This window comes from Xyrauchen texanus, chromosome 47 (assembly GCF_025860055.1).
Source record: "Xyrauchen texanus isolate HMW12.3.18 chromosome 47, RBS_HiC_50CHRs, whole genome shotgun sequence".
NCBI lineage: Eukaryota > Metazoa > Chordata > Actinopteri > Cypriniformes > Catostomidae > Xyrauchen > Xyrauchen texanus.
Window position 1 is genome coordinate 18,420,602 of NC_068322.1, and position 24,217 is coordinate 18,444,818.

At 37.8% G+C, this 24,217-nt stretch overlaps 1 protein-coding gene across 6 annotated transcripts in view; it reads right to left on the bottom strand.

Moving 5' to 3' along the window:
• The window catches only part of kmt2e (lysine (K)-specific methyltransferase 2E), a 48,094-nt gene that overhangs the window by 21,687 nt on the left and 2,190 nt on the right, over positions 1 to 24,217 (bottom strand). For 5 of the 6 annotated variants that reach the window (XM_052120519.1, XM_052120517.1, XM_052120521.1 and 2 more), the window contains exon 2: positions 9,752 to 9,936. In XM_052120519.1, the coding sequence (XP_051976479.1) occupies positions 9,752 to 9,822 (71 nt within the window). In that variant the 5' untranslated portion in view covers positions 9,823 to 9,936. Of the gene's footprint in view, positions 1 to 283; positions 507 to 9,751; positions 9,937 to 24,217 lie in introns of those variants that run through there. The other variant, XM_052120523.1, reaches the window with a different exon arrangement.

Sequence of the window (24,217 nt, forward strand, 5' to 3'; positions counted from 1 at the left end):
TGTAGCTATATTTTATAGCTACAAATATATATATGTATATATATATATATATAATATATATATATAATACAATATATTATATAGAAATGTCCATATCTTTCCCGGGCTTGGATTTTTTTTTATTCACTGAAATGTCTAGGTTTTCCATGACTGTTGCTAAAGATAAGTGTGAGAAAATGCAGCACAGATGCAAACTTACTTTGGAAGAAACTGTAGTCCTTAAAAGACAGAAAGACTTCCCAAAACACTTTCAAAACTTAACAAGTAACCTTAGTAAACTTACCAAGAATCAAGATATCCAGTGCACCACTGGCACCAAACAGGACAGCAAGCAAGATATGAGCGCAGAAATCAGCCTGGTTTCCTGTCTTTTTCCTGTTATTCTTTCCCTCAATCATGTCTCACTCCAAGCTCATAGCAACTGTACCTGCTGGCCTCCTCTCCACCATGTGCTGTCTATCCTTACCTCTCATTCCCTCTCTACACTTCCTGATTCAGTTGGCGCTTTGTAGCCCAACTGTCAAAGTGAAAGTGTGCAAACTGTTGAGGGGTTAGGACACACACACACACACACACACACACACAAGCGCTCCTACGAAGAAAGCAGCCTTTCCAAGCAGGCAATAAATGATTAGCAGGTTTTATTGAAGCTTTTACGTTACGATGTGGTTTGCAGCGATAAGATTATCGACGCGGGACAGGTGACAGGCCGGGGGATTTCCTGCGCATCTGTGACAATAAACTCTCCAGTCTCTTTTAGTACAAGACAGCTGCCTCTCTAAGACGGGAGGTTGGAAGGAGGACTTATTACAGTCGACATGTCAAAAGAAGACAGAGAAAAGGTGCTTGAGAAGTTTTGGAAGAGAGAGAGAGACAGAGACAGAAAAAGAGAGAGAGACAGAAAGAGAGAGAGAGAGAGAGACCGTGTTGCTTAACAGTCTAATACAATATATAATTATATACAGTTGAAGTCAGAAATTTACATACACTTAGGTTGAAGTCATTAAAACTCATTTTTTAACCACTCCACAGATTTAATATTAGAAAACTATAGTTTTGGCAAGTAGTTTAGGACATCTACTTTGTGCATGACACAAGTAATTTTCCAACAATTGTTTTCATACAGATTGTTTCACATTTACTTGACTATATCACAATTCCAGTGGGTCTGAGGTTTACATACACCAAGTTAACTGTGCCTTTAAGCAGCTTGGAAAATTCCAGAAAATGATCCACCAGCTCCGTGATGTCGTCATGAAGGAGTGGAAGAGGACTCCAGTGGCAACCTGTGAAGCTCTGGTGAACTCCATGCCCAAGAGGGTTAAAGCAGTGCTGGAAAATAATGGTGGCCACACAAAATATTGACACTTTGGGCCCAATTTGGACATTTTCACTTAGGGGTGTACTCACTTTTGTTGCCAGCGGTTTAGACATGAATGGCTGTGTGTTGAGTTATTTTGAGGGAACAGCAAATTTACACTGTTATACAAGCTGTACACTCACTACTTTACATTGTAGCAAAGTGTAATTTCTTCAGTGTTGTCACATGAAAAGTGGATAACAAATATTTACAAAAATGTGAGGGGTGTACTCACTTTTGTGAGATACTGTGTACATATATATATATATATATATATATATATATATACTATATATATATATATATACTAAACAAAATGAAGTTTATTTAGCTATTTATTTGTATTTATTCTTTATTTTAATGGTCAGCATTTGACTGATACTGAACATTCAGTACTGATGTTTATTTAGCTATTTTATTTTTATTTATTCTTTATTTAAATGGTCAGTATTTTCTTAGTGTTCATTTCTAGAATTCATGATAATAATAATGTCAAGCATTCTTTGATAAAAATATTTAAGAAACCAGCCTTTTGAGTACCTTTTTATATATATATTTTGACAAAAAGGTCCTTTAAATAGTCAATATTTTCGTATTTCGTTATTTTCATTAATTTTAGTCACTTTAACAAAACATGAATTATATCAGCAACCATATCGATAATCTGTGAATTTCCCCCCTCTAAAATCAGTATCGGTCAGGCTCTAATTTAAATCAAGCTTTCATTTTAGTGTTTCTGTGTGTTTTTGGCTGTAGTTTCTCAACTCCAGACAAGCAGTTTTCTACATGGCCCAGTGTGATTAACCCCAAAAAGCTGTGATTGCATTCAAATAAATATATAGTCTGTATGCGCTGCATGCTTCAGAGTGCTCTGCTCACTGTCATCTACTAGACACATACACAGAGTGGGTGATGATCATGATGTGATTCACATTTCCCGTTTTAGCTTCTTCTTTATTTAAAAATTCTGATTATTGTCAACAAGGCACTATCTGGTCTAATGCCCCAATATATCAGTGACCTTCTACACCCTTACTCCCCAACCAGAGAGCTCAGATCTTCTGATCAACTTCTATTGAGGGTTCCTTGTTGCTGATATAGATCAAAGGGTGATCATTTGTATTTGTATTTTGAGCTGTTGGATTTGGTGTGAAATCGGTGGCTTGTGTCGATCTTCTTTGCGTCATGACGTCATGTCCTTAAACACAGGAAAGAAGTGCCAGTTGTCACATGTTCCGGCTGAGGACTCTGTTCAGTTCAGTCAGTCACAATCACACAGGTTTGGATGGCATCGCTGCAGTCTGGATAGAAGTTTATCTGTTATGCATTTGGCCTACTATAATGCTTGGAATTGGTTACTATATGTTGTCTGGTAGGGGTATTGCTTTTATGAATCGCACATTACCCGTTTGTTTACTGATCGCTATCCATTGTCAGGGGAAGTCACTGTGCATGTTTACTAATATGTTTTTTCACGTATTTTCACATTTTAAAAAAGTATATTTTATTCCCATTGTTGCTGGTTTTATGTTTTTAGTTTACAGTTTTATTAAGCCTACAGTTTCACTTGCTTTATCAACTGGCGTGCTCATTTTTTTGACAAACTTTTGACAAAAAGGTCCTTTAAATAGTCAATATTTTCGTATTTCGTTATTTTCATTCATTTTAGTCACTTTAACAAAAATTACATACAATTTTATTCAACGAAAATAATGTCTTTTATTGATGACATGCAAAATAGACAAAAAAAGTGTCAAACTGTAGCAGACCAAACTTTAATCAAATATTGAAATATTTAGAAAACAATTTATAAACATTTTCTAATGTAAACACGTGTCAAACACACAGTATAAATGAATGTGTATATGTACAATGGCCTACTGTCCTTGTTGTGAAAAACCTAAGCTCCTGAAATAATAATGAATAGGCTGAAGTATTAGCTACTTTTTAGATGTTAGCCTACTGTACTCTGAATTCTTCATGCTATAGAGACTTTTCCGTGAAAGTATATTACATTGCGTGTAGTGCGTTTCTTATGGAAACAGTGTATTCACAATGCAAGTTACGCAACACAAATTACGCATATTCTGACTAGAGCATCATTTAGTTCAAGTTCACATTCATTCGTTTTCGTTGTGCAGATGGAAGTTGTTCCACAAATGTTGTGGATATATTGATGAATCTCATGTATAAATAGGATGTGTTTGAATGAGGAATTTACCACATTTTAAGGTGTTAAATTTTGCCGTTGTAAGCAAGTTAAACTCATGCAGCTCAAGCGGAGAAATGCCCAATAATTGATAATGGGATTGAATGAATCCATATCTAATATCTTCTTCTATTTAAAGATTATCAAGATGTTTATTCTTCTGTTTATATTTTGCACAAATATCTTGCAGTATAATTATTATCATCATATATTTGTCAACATTATGCTTTAATTAAATAATTAAATAACCTTCATGATGTGCCTTTTTAGTCTCATCTTTGTTATTGTTGACGAAATCAAAAAGTATTTAGTCAACAAACATTTTCTTCATTGATTTCGTTGACAAGATTAGGGCTGTGAGATACATTGAATACCCATGATATAATTGCGAAGATTTTGATGGTGATATAAAATTGGAACTATATCGTGAATATTTTAATGAGCCTTTTATTTGGCCCATTAAGTTTCTAAGAGTGCATCAGTAAACTAATTTCCCGATCCTTCAGGGCTGTATAATTAATCAAAATAACATCCAAATGGAGATATGATCATATTTGATTATTTAGCTGCCAAAGGCTGATAAACATGATCTGTGTGTGCTTCAGAATGAACCGGTGACACGCTGATCTGTGTACACACAGGCCTGTTCACCAGCATTGTGAAGTACTGAAGGTTCAAGCATTCACGCAATTCCAAACATTAGTAACCGCTATAAATGTAGTATACAAATCTACACATGTGGAACAGAAAAGGAGAGTTTGACAGCAGTTCACAAGATGTGAAACTCATAACTGTCAAATAGGGATGCACCGATACCACTTTTTTGGAAAACAAGTACGAGTACTTGCATTTCAGTACTCGCCGATACAGAGTACTTAATAAAAAAAACATGATTTAAATTTACAGGTAACAGCTTTAGTCATATAATTTAATCATGTTTTTGGCATTGTCACGAAGCACAACATGTACTGATGTTTTAGGTATACCCCATGTCTGGAGCATTTCCTCAAACACATGCGCTATAGCCTGGCCGGTGTGCGAGCCGTGGAATTGTTTCGCATGTAATATGGCTCGTTGCGGCGTGAAACTCTCGTCTATCCACTGGCAGGTTAGGCTAATTAGCGACACGGGGCTAACACTGCTTGTCCAAATATCCGTGGTGAAACTAAACGCAGAGGAGGCTTGCAGTAGGCTGTGGATATGTTTTTGCACGGAGTCGTGTAGTTTAGGCAGCTCCATGTCAGTCATGTAGCGGCGGCTTGGGACATCATATCTGGGCTCCAGAACATGGAGGAGATGCAGGAATCCCACATTTTCTACCTCCGAGAGTGGCTGGTCACTCAATGCAATGTACTGACATTTCACATTCAGCTCACAATCAGATTGAGGTCAGGGCTTTGTGATTGCTACTCCACATACCTTGACTTTGTTGTCCTTAAGCCATTTTGCCACAACTTTGGAGGTATGCTTGTGGTCATGGTTTATTTGGAAGACGCATTTGCGATGAGCTTTAACTTCCTGTCTGATGTCTTGAGATGTTGCTTCAATATATTCACAAAATGTTTCCTTCCTCCTTACGACATCCATTTTGTAAGTGCACCTGTCCTTCCTTCAGCAAAGCCCCACCACATCATGATGCTGCAACCCCTATGCTTCACGGTTGGGATGGTGTTCTTCAGCTTGCAAGCCTCACCCTTTTTCCTCAAACATAATGATGGTCATTATGGCCAAACAGTTAAATTTGTGTTTCATCAGACCAGAGGACATTTCTCCAAAAAGTAAGATCTTTGTCCCCATGTACACTTGCAAACTGTAGTCTGGCTTTTTTTTAATGGTGGTTTTGGAGCAGTGGCTTCTTCCTTGCTGAGCAGCCTTTCAGGCTATGTCAATATAGGACTCGTTTTACTGTGGATATAGATACTTGTCTACCCGTTTCCTCCAGCCTCTTTACATTGTCCTTTGATGTTGTTCTGGGATTGATTCGCACTTTTCACACCAAACTACGTTCCTCTCTAAGAGACAGAATGGATCTCCTTCCTGAGAGGTATAATGGCTGCATGGTCCCGTGGGGGTTAAACTTGCATACTATTGTTTGTGCAGATGAACGTGGTAAATTCAGGCATTTGAAAATTGCTCCCAAGTATGAACCAGACTTGTGGAGGTCCGCAATATTTTTTTTCTGAGGTTTTGGCTGATTATGTTTTATTTTCCCATGATGTCAACAAAGAGGCACTGAATTTTAAGGTAGGCCTTAAAATACATCCACAGGTACACCTCTAATTCAGTACACCTCCTATCCTATCAGAAGCTAATTGGCTAATTGCCTAAATGCTTGACATCATTGTCTGGAATTTTCAAAGCTGCTTAAAGGCACAGTTAACTTAAACTTAATGTCAAACTTCTGACCCACTGGAACTGTGATATAGTCAATTAAAAGTGAAACAATCTGTCTGTAAACAATTTTTGGAAAAATGACTCATGTTTGGCACAAAGTAGACACCCTAAACGACTTGCCAAAACTATAGTTTGCTAATATGAAATCTGTGGAGCAGTTAAAAAATGTGTTTAATGACTTAAAACTGTAGTGCATGTAAACTTCTGACTTCAAATGTAGTTTTGCACATCCCTACATAGTACCAACCTGCTATTTCTCATTGCTAACCATAATCCAAAAGCCCAACAATATTTTAACCCGGTCACAATAATGTAACATTTATATTCATAAAATTTAAAAAGATGACGTTACTGAGTAAATGTTTTGTACGATGTTGATTCAACCCAGTTACATTAAAAATGTTCTGGGGTGGAATGTTATGAGGTTGAAGGTCTGTGCAAAAATGGCTATTAATGGCCTTAAATATCAAATATCACAACAACAGACCACATTACATAGATAACTTTTTTACAGCGGGTCAAGGAAAAAAAAAAACCCCAAAAAAAAGTGATCAGAGGGAAAGATTGTTAATAATAGTATTATTATTAACAATATAATAGTGAGGACTTCAGAGAATGAAAATCAGGCAAGAGGAAAAATAAAAGCAGCAGGCTGCAGGGCACCGAACATGGAGAGATGAAATGAAGAGAAGGAAAGGACAGTGCTACAGTAATTGAAGCTCCAATTAGATGTAACTGGTATGTATGCACTAATCATAGCCCACAGGTCCAGAGACAGCTTAATTTGTAATAGATACAATCCACACACACTCACACACCTGTTGAAATCCAGATCACTTTCAAAGGCTCACATTTGCCATTTATTATATACATATACAATCACACACACATTACATGAGTCTAATGTTAATGCAAGTCACCTTAAACGTGCCAAAATAGCCCTATGTTGGGATAAACAAGGTTTAGGGGGATTACAGCAGCCATTTCAGGTCCAATGGCATTTTAACAGACTCTCTGTTGACATCAAGGTGATGCACAATGCCTGGTAACCATGGTAACCTCTGCCACAGGCCCAGGGTGGGCTGACCCTGACTGAGGAGTAATGTCAGGAACAAGAGCCACGGAGGAGATGCGGTAGGATAAGATCTGTTTGGAATACCACCATGTGACACCAATAAATGATATATCAACTTATTTTCTTTACATTATGTGGTGTTTTTCTTATGTTTTTGTTAAAAGGGATAGAAGGAGATCTTTCCTAAAGCTTGTTAGATTCCGCTTGTTAGAGAAAATTATGCACATGCAGGCAGGTGTATGGACGCCACAAAGACTCTGAAACCCAGACTGGATGTAAATCTACATGGCAGTAAGGCCTCTTAAGCAAGCCAAAGCTCCAGGGTCCAGCTGTCTTTCAGCCGGTCGCCAAGACAACAGGCCCTGCACAGTGCAGGCGAGAGCACCATGGCAACACAGTGATGAGGCAATGGCGACGAGGGCACAGAGACGGGGCTACGACTTTCATTCAAGCGCATGCTGCAGAGGGGAGGGGTCTGCCGTTTGGATCAACTAACAGTGTACAGTGTAAAATCCATTAGGCATTTAACAGCAGAGTGTCTGTGTGGTGAAAAAAACAGTATGTGGGAGAAATCTTCTGAATGCTCAAGACTTCCATAGTCCCCATTTACACCTAACATTAACCTGCATTTTCATTGATCGGATCGCTATCAATTGGATCTTGACCACATCAAATAACAGGTGTAAATGCACCCAAGACACATTGTGATAGGATCAATGAAACCACATTCAGACTATTGGAGGTGGTCAGGAACAGATTTTGACCACATTCAAAGGTGTAAATGCAAAAGCTTTTTCATTATCTGGAAAATAATGGAATATAACGACACAAGTGATCAACTATGTGATGAGTTTATGGTAAAGTCATCCGTTGTTAAAGTGCTGTATTGTGTGTTCTTGCCCTTTTCTGCTTATTCTGCCATCGCAATGTGAACACAACAGACACTGCCGTCTTGTAATCTTGTCAAAGAACATTATCACATTAATTATCTCATTGGAATACACTTTGAATATCTCGTTTCTCTTAAATCCCACTCGATCACATCTCTCTCCAATATGTGGCCCGCACAACATTCACGTGAAACCAGGCTTCACTCGCGCATTTCAGATGAGAAGCATATTTAGCAATAACGAAGTGCAGAACGTGAGATGAAAATCATAAAATTTGCTTCAGTGACCTGAAATTTTGCTTTGGCAGCCAGCAAAATATGTTCAATGATGGAAATGATGGAGTTATTTATGTTTTTAAACTTTCCTAAAAGATAGCCTGTAATATGTAATTTGTGTGTTCCATTTTGCATCTGATCACAGTGGATATGTAGGTGTAGCTGCAATCCAGCCAAAGAATATCCATATACTCTCCGGACATGAAAGGCATGTTAATACATGGTGTAAAAGGGGCCCTACTGATTCAACAAATTAAAATACCAAACTGCAGATTAAAAGTCAATTTCCATGATACATTTTGTAATATTCATGGAATAAAAAGGAACATTCTGTCATCATCTACCCACGCTTTTACCCATTCAAACATGTTTTTTCATCTTGTGGAATATAAGGAGAGTTAATTAGTAAAATGCCCAAGCTGCTCCTTTCATACAATGCAAGTGAATAGTTACTTGAGCTATTAAAATAGAAAGTTTTAAAAAAACATGTTTTAGTGTTTTATACCCCTTTAAATTTCAATCTGTTCTTCAGACTAAACTATCATATGGCTGTAGAAAACATGAAATGTAACATACAAGTCACATAGGCTACATTTATGCTGCTTTCTTTTTCTTTATGGAGATTTACAGCCCCAGTCCCCACTGACCTTTTATATTAGCTTGGAAATTCTGCTGAACAACTGTTGTGTTCAACTGGAAGACAAAAAGCATACAGTTTTTGAATTATATGAAGGTAATTAGAGTTAATGATGGCAGAACTTTCATTTTTAAGCAAACTTTTCCTTTAAAGACAACAGAATGTTACTATGTGGATGCAATACAACGTGCTTTCTGATAAGAAAGAAAATTGTTTGTGATTTAGTGACACACCAGCTTCATTGTCTATTGCCATGGCGAAAATCAGGTTAAAATGTAATAAAAGGCATTAGAAACCTATTATGAGGCGTTTAAAGTCTTTTTTGGATAAAGACTTTGAAACTAAATCTGGTTTGATTTAGTTAAAAAAAAATCTCAAAAGTGACAGATGAATAAAATAATGTCCACAAGGAATTAAAACCACCACGATCCAATAAAATTTGCTTCAGACACAGTGGACTCTGGCATGAGGCACATAATGGGGGACTTTCACTTGATCGTAAAAACGTTTGGAAGCCTGAAGTGGTCTATTCGGCATCCGGTGTACACAATCTAGTTCCAGCAATTATTGAATTTCATGAAAAGGTTTTGAATTTGCATGAAAGGGAGTACATGATGGCAGAACTATCCCTTCAAGGAGAACCAAATGTATCTATATGGATGCAATACTACATGCTTTCTGGTAAGAAGGAAGCAGAGAGATGAAGTCAAAGAGAATGGACGTTTTTGAGATGACAGGTGGCGGACAGGAAAAATTTCAAATCTACATATATCTTCGCTTCGCTGTTGCAACCAGAAAAAATAACAAAATGAAACAAAGGGTAGCGCTGAGTAAATGTGAAAGGACAGCCAGTGGAGAGAGAGAGAGAGAGAGAGAGAGAGAGAGAGAGAGAGAGAGAGAGAGAGACTCACTCTGAGCCTGCAGCCATATCCAGGTAAGAGGTGTTGGCCGTGTCCACCCCAACTGGGATGGCTATGCTCATGACGTTCTGTGCTGGGAGTCTCTTGTCCTACTGAGTCCAGAGCACAGCAATCCAAAACACTGAGACATGTCAGCCACAGCACTCATTGCACACATCTAAGTGCATCCACAATGCCTGCGAGGAAACAGAGAGAAAAACAGTGTTAGTTTATCTTTCCACTAGACCCAAGGTATGATAGTACACAAATAGGGCAATGTAACCTCACGGTCACTACAAAGAGGGAGAGAGTACATTTTCAGTTACTGTGAAACTCGGGTGATTAAAGCTAGAATTGTAAACAGGAAATTACTCTTTTTCAAAGGAGCAGCCATGATTCATGGCATAAAACTGAGACATTACAACCCCCGAGGCATAAAATCCTATTTGCGGACATCAAGGGCTCTGGTTAACAGGAACAGCATATGAAATTAGTTTGTTTCTTTCATTTCTAAGGGATAAACATTAAAACACTAGGATTTGTGTTTTCAGATGTTTCGTTTTTAGTGTTGTGGTCTATGGCAAGTATTTTTTTTCTTAGAACTTTCAATTATTTCAATTGCATCCTGCAGTTTAAAACTTACTAGTAAGTTTTAAGAAATAAATGTTAAAACGGGTTCCGATACACAGTTTTTGAATGATTAAATATGTAGCAACTTTATAAGACAGAGAGGTAAATAGTGAAGACTGTATGTCAGAAATGTGTCCAATAGCAAAGCTTGACCCTCACAGAAACAACGCAACAGGCCGCAGTGACTTTGCTTGACCACAAGGGCGAGCAGTTGTATCCTCAGTCAAAGCCACCATGACTGTGGAGGAAGGGAGAGAGAGAGAGAGAGAGAGAGAGAAAATACAACATGGAGGCAGCCTTTTATATTTTCTGCTCTCAACCATTGGGAACACACCCAGAGCGTGAACAAATACATGCACGCTCACAAACGCGCTGTGCAAGGAGAGAGAATTTAATGTGTGCAATGGTGGAGAGAAAAAGCTGAGAGATTAATGATTAAGCGTTGGATGTTTCGAGGAGAGAGAATACAAAAAGGAGCTCTGTGGATTTGACATTGACGGACAGCTAAAGATAGCCCAAACAGCCAATCAGTTGCTGCGCTTTCAAGTAATATTTTAATCTTGGTCAGAGGGGCTAAATAGGTCACACTGACACACTTCCCCTGGACCAACAAACAGATTGGCGACAAAAGAAATTAAAGCATGTGTGTGTTTTGGTAATAAATGGGATTAGAGGGGCCAGATGATGGAACAAACAGAATACATATGAAACATGGATTTTGGCAAGACTGTTCGGATACAATGAGCAAAAATGGATGAAGAAAGCAACAGCGTTCCACACTTTTTGACCAATGAATTTCCATTACTTTTCCATGACATTTCTAGTTATTTGTGATTACTAGATAAGATATTTTTAAATCATTCAAATTAAGACTTGCTAATGAATCTCCTAAATACATTTGTGAACTGGTTTGATTCATTGAAAAGAACCAACTCAAAAGAATGATTTGCTCAAATCGATCACTATGGCTCGTTAGAGGGTTTTACTCAACATAGGAACAAGAGCCTGTGAAAAAGCACAAGTAGAAAAAATATATTTACATCAGAACTTTCCTTGACCAAAGGCTAGGGTATACTTAGTGTATTTTCCACGTGCCTGTATGTCTTGCGCAAAGTCATGTCCCCTAGCTTTTCAAAGTGTACTCTTTTTAACCGCGAGCCCCATGAATGCTTTGTAACACTCTTTAGTAAAGTCAACCTGAGGAGCATTCAGTGATGAAGCACACAGACACAGATTGTCCATGTGTTAAGAAAAAGAGGCTGCATGCCCCTGAAAAACAGACAGTCCCACATTAGAAAATTTGAGTCAGCACGAGAAAAAGCGGTAAGTAGAAGAATTAACTATACTTTGTTCTAAGATTTTATTTGTTTCCAAATGTTTATTTCCTTGATATATTGAAGTTTTCCATGTCTGTAAAAACCCTGGTGAGAGAGTAAATAAGTATCGTACAAATCTATCAAGGTTGTAATTCAGATCTCCACCTGAAACATGAATTTACATGCCTGCACACAACACACCTTGTCCAGCTTTTGACCAGCCTTAACATGCCCCCTTTAGACACACAAACATGCCTGGAGAAGGTGGCATATCACCATTGTGCTATTTGGTAATTTACTGCATTAAAATTAGATGATCTGTGTGGGCCAAATAGTGCTGCAATAACTGATGAAATCGATATTAAAAATTATCAATATATGTAATTATCAATTAGTTGGGTGTGTGTGAAGTGCATGGATAAGCTCCATCAGTCAAGTCACATTACGGTAGTGAAAAATGTGTTTGTATAACTTGGCTGGAGACAAGTTAAAGCGGAAAAAACATGACCCAAGTTTCCCAGTGCATGGGAGAGCTTTATAAACACTTAGAAACAAAGACGGTCATAAGGATACAGTTTAATGTGGACCAGTCACTGCATCCTGTGTTGACAGTGACAGTTATTTCTCTTAGAGGTCAAAGTCTGGAGGTTTAAAGTGTTTTAGATGGTTTCCCCACATCATGGGGAATTCATGTTATCAGCACAAAAGGACCAATACCCGCGTTGAAAGTACGGGAGTGACTCTTTACTGCGTGGGAGAAAATTCAAGTTTACAGAATATTGTACTAAATTAAGATACTGCATAGCTACATCTCATAGTATTTTTTTTTAGCAGAGCAGAATTATTAATATTTCTATTCTGACAGTAATTTTTGTTAAGTTTTACAAGTAAAGCAAAGGAACTGTTTTGCATGTATTAAAAGTAATTTAAAAACAAACATTCAAACATAATACAAAGCCTGAATCAAGAAAAGTTAAGTAATGTGAGTATCAAATTGTGAATACAGTATCGTAAATCAACTCAAATCGTGAGATGAGTGAATCATTATTCTCTTAATCATTTATGTTTGTTAAATCCATTTTAATAAATTACAGGAAATAAGATTGTTTATCCAATTAATCGAAGGAATATTTAAAGATTAATCTATAACAAAAAAGTATTGTTAGCTGCAGCCAAAGCTGGCTCGAATGGCTAATAAAGCAGGTCAGAGCCTTGCCGAGATGACAGCTGCCAGCTTCGAGGCTAATTAATAGGAATTCAACGACATACGTATGTGTTAGCCTGTGATTTGCTCTGTCGTCAGTGCAATTCTACCCTTTTAGGCCATGTCAGGTCTCTTTTGTCAGAGGAATGGATTTGAATTTTTTTTAGGCTGTTGCTGTGTACAATGAATGGATTTTCACAGCTATTGAAAAAGCACAGGAAATAATAGCTCTTCCAGAACCTAGTGAGCTGACTTGCTCTCTTGGACCTTCATGGGAAGCTGCACAGTACACACATACATATATACATATATATATATATATACATATACATATATACATATACATATATATGGTAATATAGTCCATTTCTAATTAGATTGAAGTTGGTATTGAATGCTAGATTATTTTCATTATTATCTTTCCTGTGAAGAAAACATGTAAGCTTATGCTGCCTTCCTTTTGAACCAGGCTTCGCTTCAGGAGCAAACCCTTTACACCTTAAAATGCTGCCAAGTTATGAAGCTCACTAAGTTTTGCAACAGGGCTTAAATTGCCATACCATCTTTACAATTGTGTAACATACACAGGAAGATGGAAAAAAAGAGAGACAACATTGTCTTGTGTAATAAAACTATTTCCCTCCAAAAGCATACTGTCGTCTGTTACGAGCCTTTCTCACAGAGTCTGTTCTTCTTGGCCACAGAAGGGCAATCCTACCGTCACTGTTCAGGAATGCACTCATGTGCACTGGTTTCTGTACACACAGATAACCACCCTTCCCCTAGCATATGTCCTCTGAATGGCCAGACACACACTCGTTCTTTCCTCCAAAACACACATTAAGCAGACCCCCCTAAAAAGAAATGTAGAGAGGAGGTGTGGAAAAATGCAGTACAGTAGAGCATTCCTGGCTAAATCCGAGCGTTCAGACTACTGCCTCCGACATGCCCATGGGGTTGGGGGGGGTTCTTTTCCCTCCCCTCTGCACTTCCTGAATAAACCTTTTACAATCAGAGGGGTGGAGGAGAGAAAAGTGGGAAACGGAGGGGGGAGGCTGCGGAATATGAGCCCAATTAAATGCCCATGAGGAGAGAGAGCATTAAAAAACCAATGAAAAAACAACAAGCTTTCAAAACCTTTTAAAATGTAAGAAAAAAAAAAAGAAAAATAGAAGCACTAAAAGAGTGAATCTCAATCTGAAATGTCCAGGGCATATTTCACCACAAAATCAAAAGGAAAAATATGAATTTTCATAAAGAAAACTCTGCTAATTTTAGGATTACACATTTTTCTTCTCATTGTGACATTATTTTAATATTGCCACAATAATTAGGCTATTTTATTGACAATTAAGAACCCCCTCCCCCATGTGATATGATGTAATTCTCTTTACATGATGAAAAGTTTCATTTTCATTGCTAAAATTCAACAATGAAAATCATCCAGTCTGAAAAAAAAAAACATTCAACAAATTAAAACAGTAGAACAAATACTACCATGATGTATACCAACAACTGCCCTTGACATTTGAAATAAAATAATAACAAATAATAATTATTATAAAATTATATAGTCTATACTGTATTATAAATAATTCAGGGCTTGACATTACCGCTTATCCGGGACAAATGGATCTTTGAAGGAGCAAGTGAAAGACAATTTTACTTGCCCGACTGGACAAGCAGACTGATTAAAACATCAATAATGAAAAAATAACCAAATTTATTTGTGATAGCCTGGGCCTGTATAACTTAATAGAAAATGTATATTCTTTTTCTGCTGTTGAAAATAATCCAGAGCACATAATTTTATAATTCGCTAGCAATCTAGTAACAACTGCGCACTGTTTGATTGACAGGCGGTGTATGTGTGTGTGCTGAACATACGCATATTCAGAAAATGTTTGTGCTAATGCGCACCTGAACGGTCAAATACATTTCAAAATTCCACCAAATACCTCTTGGTGAGGTATTCATGTAAACACAGAGAGTGATGCCTAAAGTGAACGTAAACAGCAGAGAAAAATGCAGATTTGTATTAAAATGTCGGACTTGTAAGTATAAATGTAAGCTAATAGACCTGCTACCATCTAGTGTGTCATTATAAAAATCAAACAACAAGAAAATGAAAAAACACTCACTGCTCTTGACTGAATAACTTTAGTAGCTTTAAAAAAGTATGAATGTATTATAATCATACAGTGAAGACCAGTAGTAGTTTTATGTTGCATTTCATTCTGAATGTTCACTTGAATAATTGAAACTGCTGTTAAAAACTTAAAAAAAGAAGTGCTGAACTTTCTTTGCATTTTATGTTCTATTATTTTAATCTAGTTCTATTCATTGCTGTTTTTTATTGTTATTTTATTAGTGACTGTTTACTAGCCTTGAATAATTACTTAAGAACATGAAACCATAATAAATAGAAACTGAACTGCATTAGTTTGGGCCCAGTTAATTAAAAAAAATAATATTTTCATCCAGTACATTACCAAGACAGAAGGTTCCCTGTAGAATTAACAGCATTACCTAAGAGACCAAATCGTAGCAGAATTCAATCGAATTGAGAGCTTGTGAATTCTAATGGAACCAGGAAATCAGTATCAATATAACAAGCTCTAATAAAAAATATATTATAATTACATTAACAATGACATAGGGGGATAAAAAAAATGACACAATGCAACAATTTGGGGGTAAAATATATTCCTGATGTTTCTTCATGCTTTTATGAGATTCACCCATTATGGGTAAAAGTACAAAGCAAAGCATCAAATATCCCCCTTTTCTCTCTACATGGTTCCTTCTAACGTCCTGTCCTTATGATTTCCACCGCCTGCAGACTGTCTCCCAAATTATCCATCTATTTCTCTAAGGAATGGAGGTGAGGGATACATTGGCACAGAAACAGCCACCAGAATCCAACTCCCCCCCTTGTTTCTCCTCCTCTCTTTGAACAAACTCGATGCTATATGAGAAGCTCCTCCTTCCGGCTGCTCTCTACAGCAGGCCGGGAAACCCACAGACACATGTAGGAGTGTCAACACATGTTTTTTTTCTTTCTCTCCATCTCTCTCTCTCTGCCAGTTGCTTTTCTCGCTCGCTCCCACAGGCGTTTTCCAGGCTTGCTGTCTAATTTTCAGTGGGGAGAGATGAAAATAGAGCAGGATTCCAAATGAAAGCTCTGTACTTCAGGTCCCGGCAATGTGACTTCACACCATTCTTGCTGGCCGAGTCATCGCAGCCTATGCTTTACACAACCACGTGCCTCAAAATGCACGAACGCACGCCGAGAGCTTTTCCTGACTGTCATTGATAAAGATGCATGAGGGACAAGTTTGTATCACCTTGTCGGTGTCTCATCCTGTGTGAAATACTAAGATCAGAGGACAAAAGCCACCAGCTAGCGCAATCTGTTGAAAAGAGTATGTTACTGAAGTATACTTGAATAAAGAATTTGTGTTGCTAGCGGTGCTAGCATAGGCAAGGTTCACTATTACTTTTGCTCATGATTGTGGTTTGGGATTTGGTGTAACTTCATTCACACTGTTTGTGCTACAAACATGAATGATATCTCAAATTGTGCAGTTTACTGAGGAGAAGTGTGTTTGTACTTCCCTAATAGATCAGACTCTGTATTTGTGTGTGATGGAAACGAAAAGATAATACACGTTTTAGTTTTATTGAAGGAGGGACCTAAGTCCAGAATATCATAGGGGTGGGCATTTTTGACTTGGGCAAGTAAGAAACCAGCTAGCAACGGCCCAGGACACAATAGCAACCACATAGAAAACACACTTAAAGCCATTTAGAACACCTTAGTAACAGCCTAGCAACCACCTAGAGCACCATGACATCATAGCTGCGAGTTTTGCAAAGGCAAGTGCCATTCATTTAAATAAAGACTTTATGACTGAAATATATCCAAATTAATTGGTAACAAAATCAAATCTAAATCAGAATCTAATCAAGAGTATGTGAATCGCAATTTAATCAAATTGGGAATTCTGTATCGATACCTAGCCCCAAAAAGGCAGGGGATAGCCTGAAGACATTACAGAAGCATCATTACTGAATAATACACAAAGGATTCAATGAAAGGAACATGTCTGAGGCCTGTTATTTTATGTTGGTCTCTCTAACAAACGTTATTGAAGTTAATAGCTCCTGCGCAACAGAGTCTGCCAAGTGGTCAGAGTGCACCTTATAAAAAATTATAATAAAATCAAACTAACAAGCATATAAAGTCTGCCAAACCCTAACCCTTTCTTTCACCTTATTAATCAGTTTTTATAGTGTCTTTCCCCATTTAACAGTATGTTCACATGGACTTTTATAATCGAGCTACAGTGGGTTTTTAAGTTGAGCTACAGTCTTCATCTGTCTATACAAGTACACATGACAAAGCGTAATCAAATATTTGAAGGAAGGACAACAAATACAGCAGGTTTAGCATACAATGGGGCTAAAGGCACTACTTGAGGAATCATTATTGAATATTGATGGAGCAAAATCATTTGTGTGAAAAGAAATAATAACGGAAGGTTGTTTAGATTAAAATTCAGTAAAAAAATAACAAAAAAGTGGTGAGGGAGCCTTTTGCCCTACATCTGGGCATTTTTGTATGTATACACGGAGACCATAATGGAGTTTTCAAAAGTTTACGTTTTCAGGCCCCAAAACGCCACTGTCGTGTAAACGAACAGCAAAAATGCATAAAAGGTTTTCCATTTTTAGTTGAAAACGTTGTCGTGTTAACAGCCCCTAAGATAATACTTACTCAAAATAACTACTTCAGAAAAAGTCAACAATTTCCTGTTAATTTTAAACACATTTGACATTTTATCATCTGAAGTATTCTATAAACAAACGAATCTCTATTATTATTGGATCAGTCAATGTGAGCGCACTTTAAACATTTTTCATAACAAAATCTATTCGCCCCACTTGTGTTAACAGTTGCCTTTAACCACTACAGGGGGGCTTTTTAACCCAAAACTATCCTTTGTTATTGGACAGTTACTGAACATTTTTTGATTTAATGACATTAAACAAAAGTGAAAATGATTAGTATTAGTATTGTGTCTCAAATTATAATTTCAGGTATTTTCATTAGCCACATAAATTTGCATTATTTAAAAATAAATAAATAACATTTCGATCAAATTGCCACAAAATCAACCTTTCGATCTCATAGATCAGGAATATTTTGTAGTGTGTAGTGACAAAAAGGTGTTAAGGAAAGTCCTGTGGTTGTTTTTGTTGCCATTTAGTGTTTTGGTAGAAAATAAAATCAATTTACCCCACAGAGCCTTTAGCCCGTTGTACATGTAGCATGGCTAGCTTTTATAATTTGATACCTGATTAGGACACAGTTAGAGTATGTATATCTGGGGTTGTGTGCATCAGTCTGTCACAATCTGCCAAATTAACAGTCCGGGCTACTCAGACTTCATCATGGCAAAGCTATGTGATCGATTTCATGCCTGTGAAACATTTTATCACAAACACAAAAACACTAATGCCTACAGATAAGTAGGATACGCTGCTACACTTTGCCCGTCTCTTCTATGGCACACCTGTTGTGTAAGTAGGGCTCGTTGAGAGAGCTCAGTTACATCCAGCAGAACAAAAACAGGTTACTTGAGCCACCTCCCTGCACATCCCTCATGTGCCGTTACGGCATTAACAGACCTCCCGGTGGATATACTTTAGCACTGAAAACTAACAATATACTCAAAGGGATAGTTCACCTAAAAATTTTAATTCTGTAATTTTCGGTTTTTGAAATGCTATGAAAGTGAAAGATGATCGTAGCAAACATTGTGCCTGACATCCCTGGAGCTGTGCTAAACAATCAGAATATTTTATTGATACATAACTAATGCTTGGAATGGAGCATGTTTGTCTATTATTTTGGCACGTATGTATCCCTCAGTGTGTGCGCAATGCGATCGTAAATGCGTCACCTGAGACTACAATTCTGTGTCACCTGCCTCTCTCTCTCTTTCTAAACTCTGTCTCTCTTGATGAGAATACTGCACTTCTCCATCCCTCTGTCAACACACATAGCAAACAGACACTGCCCATGGCTTCACATATAAACAGCTACTAGTCACCCACACGCAGTGAGGCGCGCACACGCACACACACACACACACACACACACACACACACACACACACACCATTGACTAGGATATGAGTGTGACCTGACCGAGAATGAGACAGGATGAAGAATACTATGGCTGCCAAACTGTTTATGCATGTCTGACATGGAGTGAAATATGTTTAATTCGCATATGTCAAAATTTTAGTATGAGAAGGCAAATGAAAGTAATAGAGAAAGGGTATGTATATTAAAGGCTAATTATAATATCATAGTGTAAATTTAGGTCTTTCTTTTTTTCATTCAGATTTAATGTAACATGATTTTAGTGTGATAATATCAGGGATTTACCAGCATTCAGCTTTCACCAGATTACAGGGTTATCAGTGTTATGTTGTCATGACAAAAACATTGTTATATTGTAAATATAAATTCACGCAAATAGGATTAGTAAGCAATTTTTTTTCCCCAAAATCATGTTAACATGTACAGCCTTGGCCTAAAGTTTTGGCAGTGGCAAATGGCAACATTTGGCAAATGTTGTGTTTTGCAAAGTTTGCTGCTTCAATATTTGTAGATTATTTTTTAAAATGTATCTATGGTATACTGGAAAACAATGTTAAGTATTTCACGAGTTTTAAAGGCTTTTATTGGCAAAAACATTCAATATATGCAAAGAGTCAATATTTACAGTATTGACCCTAGTTCTTCATAACCTCTGCAATTCACTCTGGCATGATAGATATCAGCTTCTGGGACAAATCCTGACTGATGGCGATCCATTCTTGACTTATTAGTGCTCGGATTTTATCACAATTTGTGGGCTTTTGTTTGTCCACTCGCCTTTTGAGGATTGACCACAGGTTCTCTATGGGATTAAGATCTGGGGAGTTGCATGGCCATGAATTCAAAATTTAAATATAATGATCTCCGAGTCACTTCATTATCACTCTTGCCTAGTGACATGATGCTCCATCATGCTCGAAAATGCACGGATCATCACTAAATTTCTCCTGGATCGTTGGGAGAAGTTGCTCTTGCAGAACGTTTTGATACCATTCTTTATTCATGGCCGTACTTTTGGGCAGAAATGTGAGAGAGCCCACTCCCTTGGATGAAAAGCAACCCCACACATGGATTGTCTCAGGATGCTTCACTGTTGGTACGACACAGGACTCATGGTAATGTTCACCTTTTCTTTTCCGGACTACCGATTTTCCAGATGTCCCAAACAGTCGGAAGGGGGCTTCATCAGAGAAAATATCTTTACACCAGTCTCCTGCTGTCCAATCCTTGTACTTCCTGCAGAATTTCAGTCTGTCCTTGATGTTTTTCTAGGAGAGAAGTGGCTTCTTTGCTGTCCTTCTTGACACCAGGCCATTGTCCAAAAGTCTTCGCCTCACTGTGCATGCAGATGCACTCACACCAACCTGCTGCCAATATTGAGCAAGCTCTGCACTGGTGGTGACACGATTCCATAGGAGATGGTCCTGGCGTTAGCTGGACCCTCTGGGGCGCCCTGAAGCCTTCTTCACTGCAGTTGAACCTCTCTCCTTGATGTTCTTGATGATCCGGTAAATGGTTCTTTCAGGTGCAATATTCTTTGCAGCAATTTCCTTGCATGCAAGGCCATATTGATGCATAGCGATGATGGCTGCACATCTTTCTTTGGAGGTAAACCTGGCTAACAAGAACAAAATTATTGGAAGCACATCTTCCCTCTATAAGAGCAAACAGTCTGCTCTTATAATCCAATCAGAATGATTGAGTGATTTCACCTGACTAGTACTCATCCACACTTTCCCAGGTGCTGCTGATATGATTAGTGAAATGATGTTGGCTGGTCATTTTGTGTCAGGACCAAAAAACAGTGAAATTTGGGTTTTTGTGATAAAGTCATTTTTTTTGGCCAATTAAGCTTTTTGCAATTATTTAAAATGCATCTGATCACTCTGCACAATAATCTAGAAACATCTGAAGCAGAACATTTATGTCACTGCCAATACTTTTGGCCATGGCTTTATATTATTTATGTAGTGTGGCTATAATATAAACATTTTGTATTTGTGTTTTTGGACTGGCCACATTCATTTCTACTGTAAATGCCTTACTGTAGCAGTGATTTTTGCTTCTTCATAATTAAATAAAACAGGGATGAATGAGCCTACCTAGTACTGAATCTGGAACATTCCTTCAACACGCTTAAAACCTGTTTTTTACAACAGAGCAGCGATCCACAATATTTTGCCACATTCATGCTCACTTCTACGCATGGATCTTTACTCTCTAGAGTTGCAGTTGGAGGTGTACACCGTGTATTGATGAGCGTAGGCTGATGTTCCATCCTCTTCATACAGCTGTACTGCTTCATAGTGATGTCACAACACTACATGCCAAGCGACTGGACCTCTACCTACAGGAAACAGCTTGCAATTTACATTATCTCATTATCTGCAAGCAAGCTTAGTCACAAACTGTTACAATGAGAGAAAGATTTTTCTCCACACATAGAAGTTGCAATACAAACTTAAAATTATTTGTTAAGCAATCAGTGATGACAATAATCTGTCTTTATGTTGCCATCTTGAGGCTTAGGCGAACTGTCAGGTTCCACAGCAACATGGTGCCATTAGGGAAAAGGGGGACGAAGCATGAGGTTGGCAAATGTCTAAGACCATAATTTCAGCTGTGGCTGCCAAAGTTTGCACCACAGACAGCCTGCCCTACAATTCAAGACGGCAATAATGCACAGCCAAGAAAAAGAAAAAAACACCACTAACACACCAACACGAAGAACAATGGCAAAGGAGATTACATGAAATGCGAAAGCATTTTTATGACCAAAATCTGATAAAGTAAAACCTTTATGGTGTTTTTACATGACTTTATACACTAATCAGCCACAACATTAAAACCACCAAATATTGTGAAGGTCCCCTTCGTGCTGCCAAAACAGCGCCAACACGCATCTCAGAATAGCATTTTAAGATTCCCGGTGGGCCGAAGCACTTTTGGGCCGATCAGGGGTGGAATGTCCATCGGGAGAACAGAGCGGGCCGGTGGTTCGGCCGCGAAACGTGACAAATGGGCTGCGATAAGCAACAATGAGCCACCACGTTATGCAGAACGGACCACAAAACGGCACCACGATATGCATAAAAGGACAGTGAGGCTATACTTTTGAAACAGTGTAGGCTATATTTTAACTAGGGTTGTCAATCGATTAAAATTGTTTAATCAAATTAATTACATGATGTGCTGATTAATTAATCAAGTTAATAACAATTGCAAATATCATTATTTACTGAGAAAAGTCCCTAAAAAAAAGATAATTTAGTATATAATTAAAATAACTATAAATTATAATAAATATTATAATTCTTGCTCATTGGTTTGAAGAGACATGTTGCCTGTACAGCTGGAGTTGTGTTGATTGCCCCCTACTGCCACAAAATCGCAAAAATGTGTGGTACATTAGCTTGAATTGCTACGATGGTTGGAACATTAGGCTGGCCACGTTCACTTTCATTGTACAGAATTTCTGTAACCGCAATTGTCCTCAACTTGTGCTAAACCCAGAACCATTCCTTTCTACCTCTTAATTTAAAAGCCAGACACATAAGTAATGATAAAATGTGTATAAATAAGCACTGCAACGCAGCATGATGGCTTGACCCATGACTGATCTGCAGTGAATAACCAAAGCCCCTGATGATGTGCTATCGGTTCATGCAAGAGCAGTCACCTGCTTGCTTCCCATCCAAGATCAAGATTACATTTTTGCAGCAGCATCGTCTTTTCATTATGCATAAGGCCCCATGTTTACCCCATCATACTGCTCTGATGAATAACCACATTCTTCTGGACCTGTAAACTCCCTGCTGACCAGAGGGAGGGAGCGGTAATCATGAGAGAAATATGACACAGCCATGTGGGTTGTGCGTCATACAATACTGCAGTAAACCCAATGGCATTTTCAAATAAAGTCAGGGTCTTAGAGCGGTTGTTAAACCAAAGCGGTTTCTGTCAAGTAGTTTTCAAATGAAACCATCAGAAACTAATAGGGAGTTGTGTGCAAGTTAGAGAAACATCTCATTTCCTGTTATATTCTTTAGGTGAGGCACACAAGTGTTTGTCTCTATACAAACTGATCAGGAAAAACTGCATTGACTTTGTTTAAAGGAATAGTTCACCTAGAAATGGTCATTCTCTCTTAATTTGCTCACCCTTATGTCATCTCAAACTCATGACTTTCTTCCATGAAACACAAAAGATAATTTATTGGAGATATGAAGTCTGTTTGTCCATACTAAGTATGGTGAACTTTTTGATGAGCTCCAAAAAGAACATAATGGCAGCATAAAGGTAATCCATAAGACTTGTGTTTTAATCCAAGTATTCTTAAGGGATCCAATCAGTTTTGGGTGAGAACAGACCAAACTGCAACTCCTCTTCCACTCTAAATCTCCTTGGTGATCATGATTTCAAACTTGATTACACTTCCTAGCACCATCTAGTGCTCTGCTCATGTGTCAAGCACCAAGCTTGAAACAATGATTGAGCCTAGGGAATGCAATCTCACATTTTTACAGTGAAATTTGTTTTGGTCTGTTCTCACCCAAAACCGAGTGGATCGCAAGTCTTACGGATTACCTTTATGCTGACATAATGTTTTTTTGGAACTGACCATTTAGTTTGGACAGACTTCATATCTCCATTAAATTATCTTTGTGTTCCACAGAAGAAAGTCATACAAGTTTGAGACAACAGAAGTGAGTAAATGTTGAGAATTACCATTTCTGGGTGAACTATTCCTTTAATCGTCCAGGGGATGAAGTTGTAAACCTAGAGAGAAACAAGATTAGTTATTTGTGGCGATTGGGTTTGTGTTACTATCAAACACAAAGATGATTGTGGGGTGGTAATAAATCTCCCATTGTTCTTTTCAAAGTGCTGCGTGTTTATTATTTTATGCAACTTCAATATGTCATCTTGCCAAAACCAGTCTCCTGTTTAGTGCACTAAAAGCGCTTTTGTTCCAATGACACCCATTCTCTTTTCAACTCCTTTGAAACCACTCATCTGAGAGGGGAAACCTTTTGTGGCATACCAAAGGAGCATGTTTGTCATTAATAAATACCTATAATTAAAATTTGCTTCATGAATGAGCTGCACAATGATTTGTGTTGTTTATTCTGTGTTTAGAAACACATATGTAGC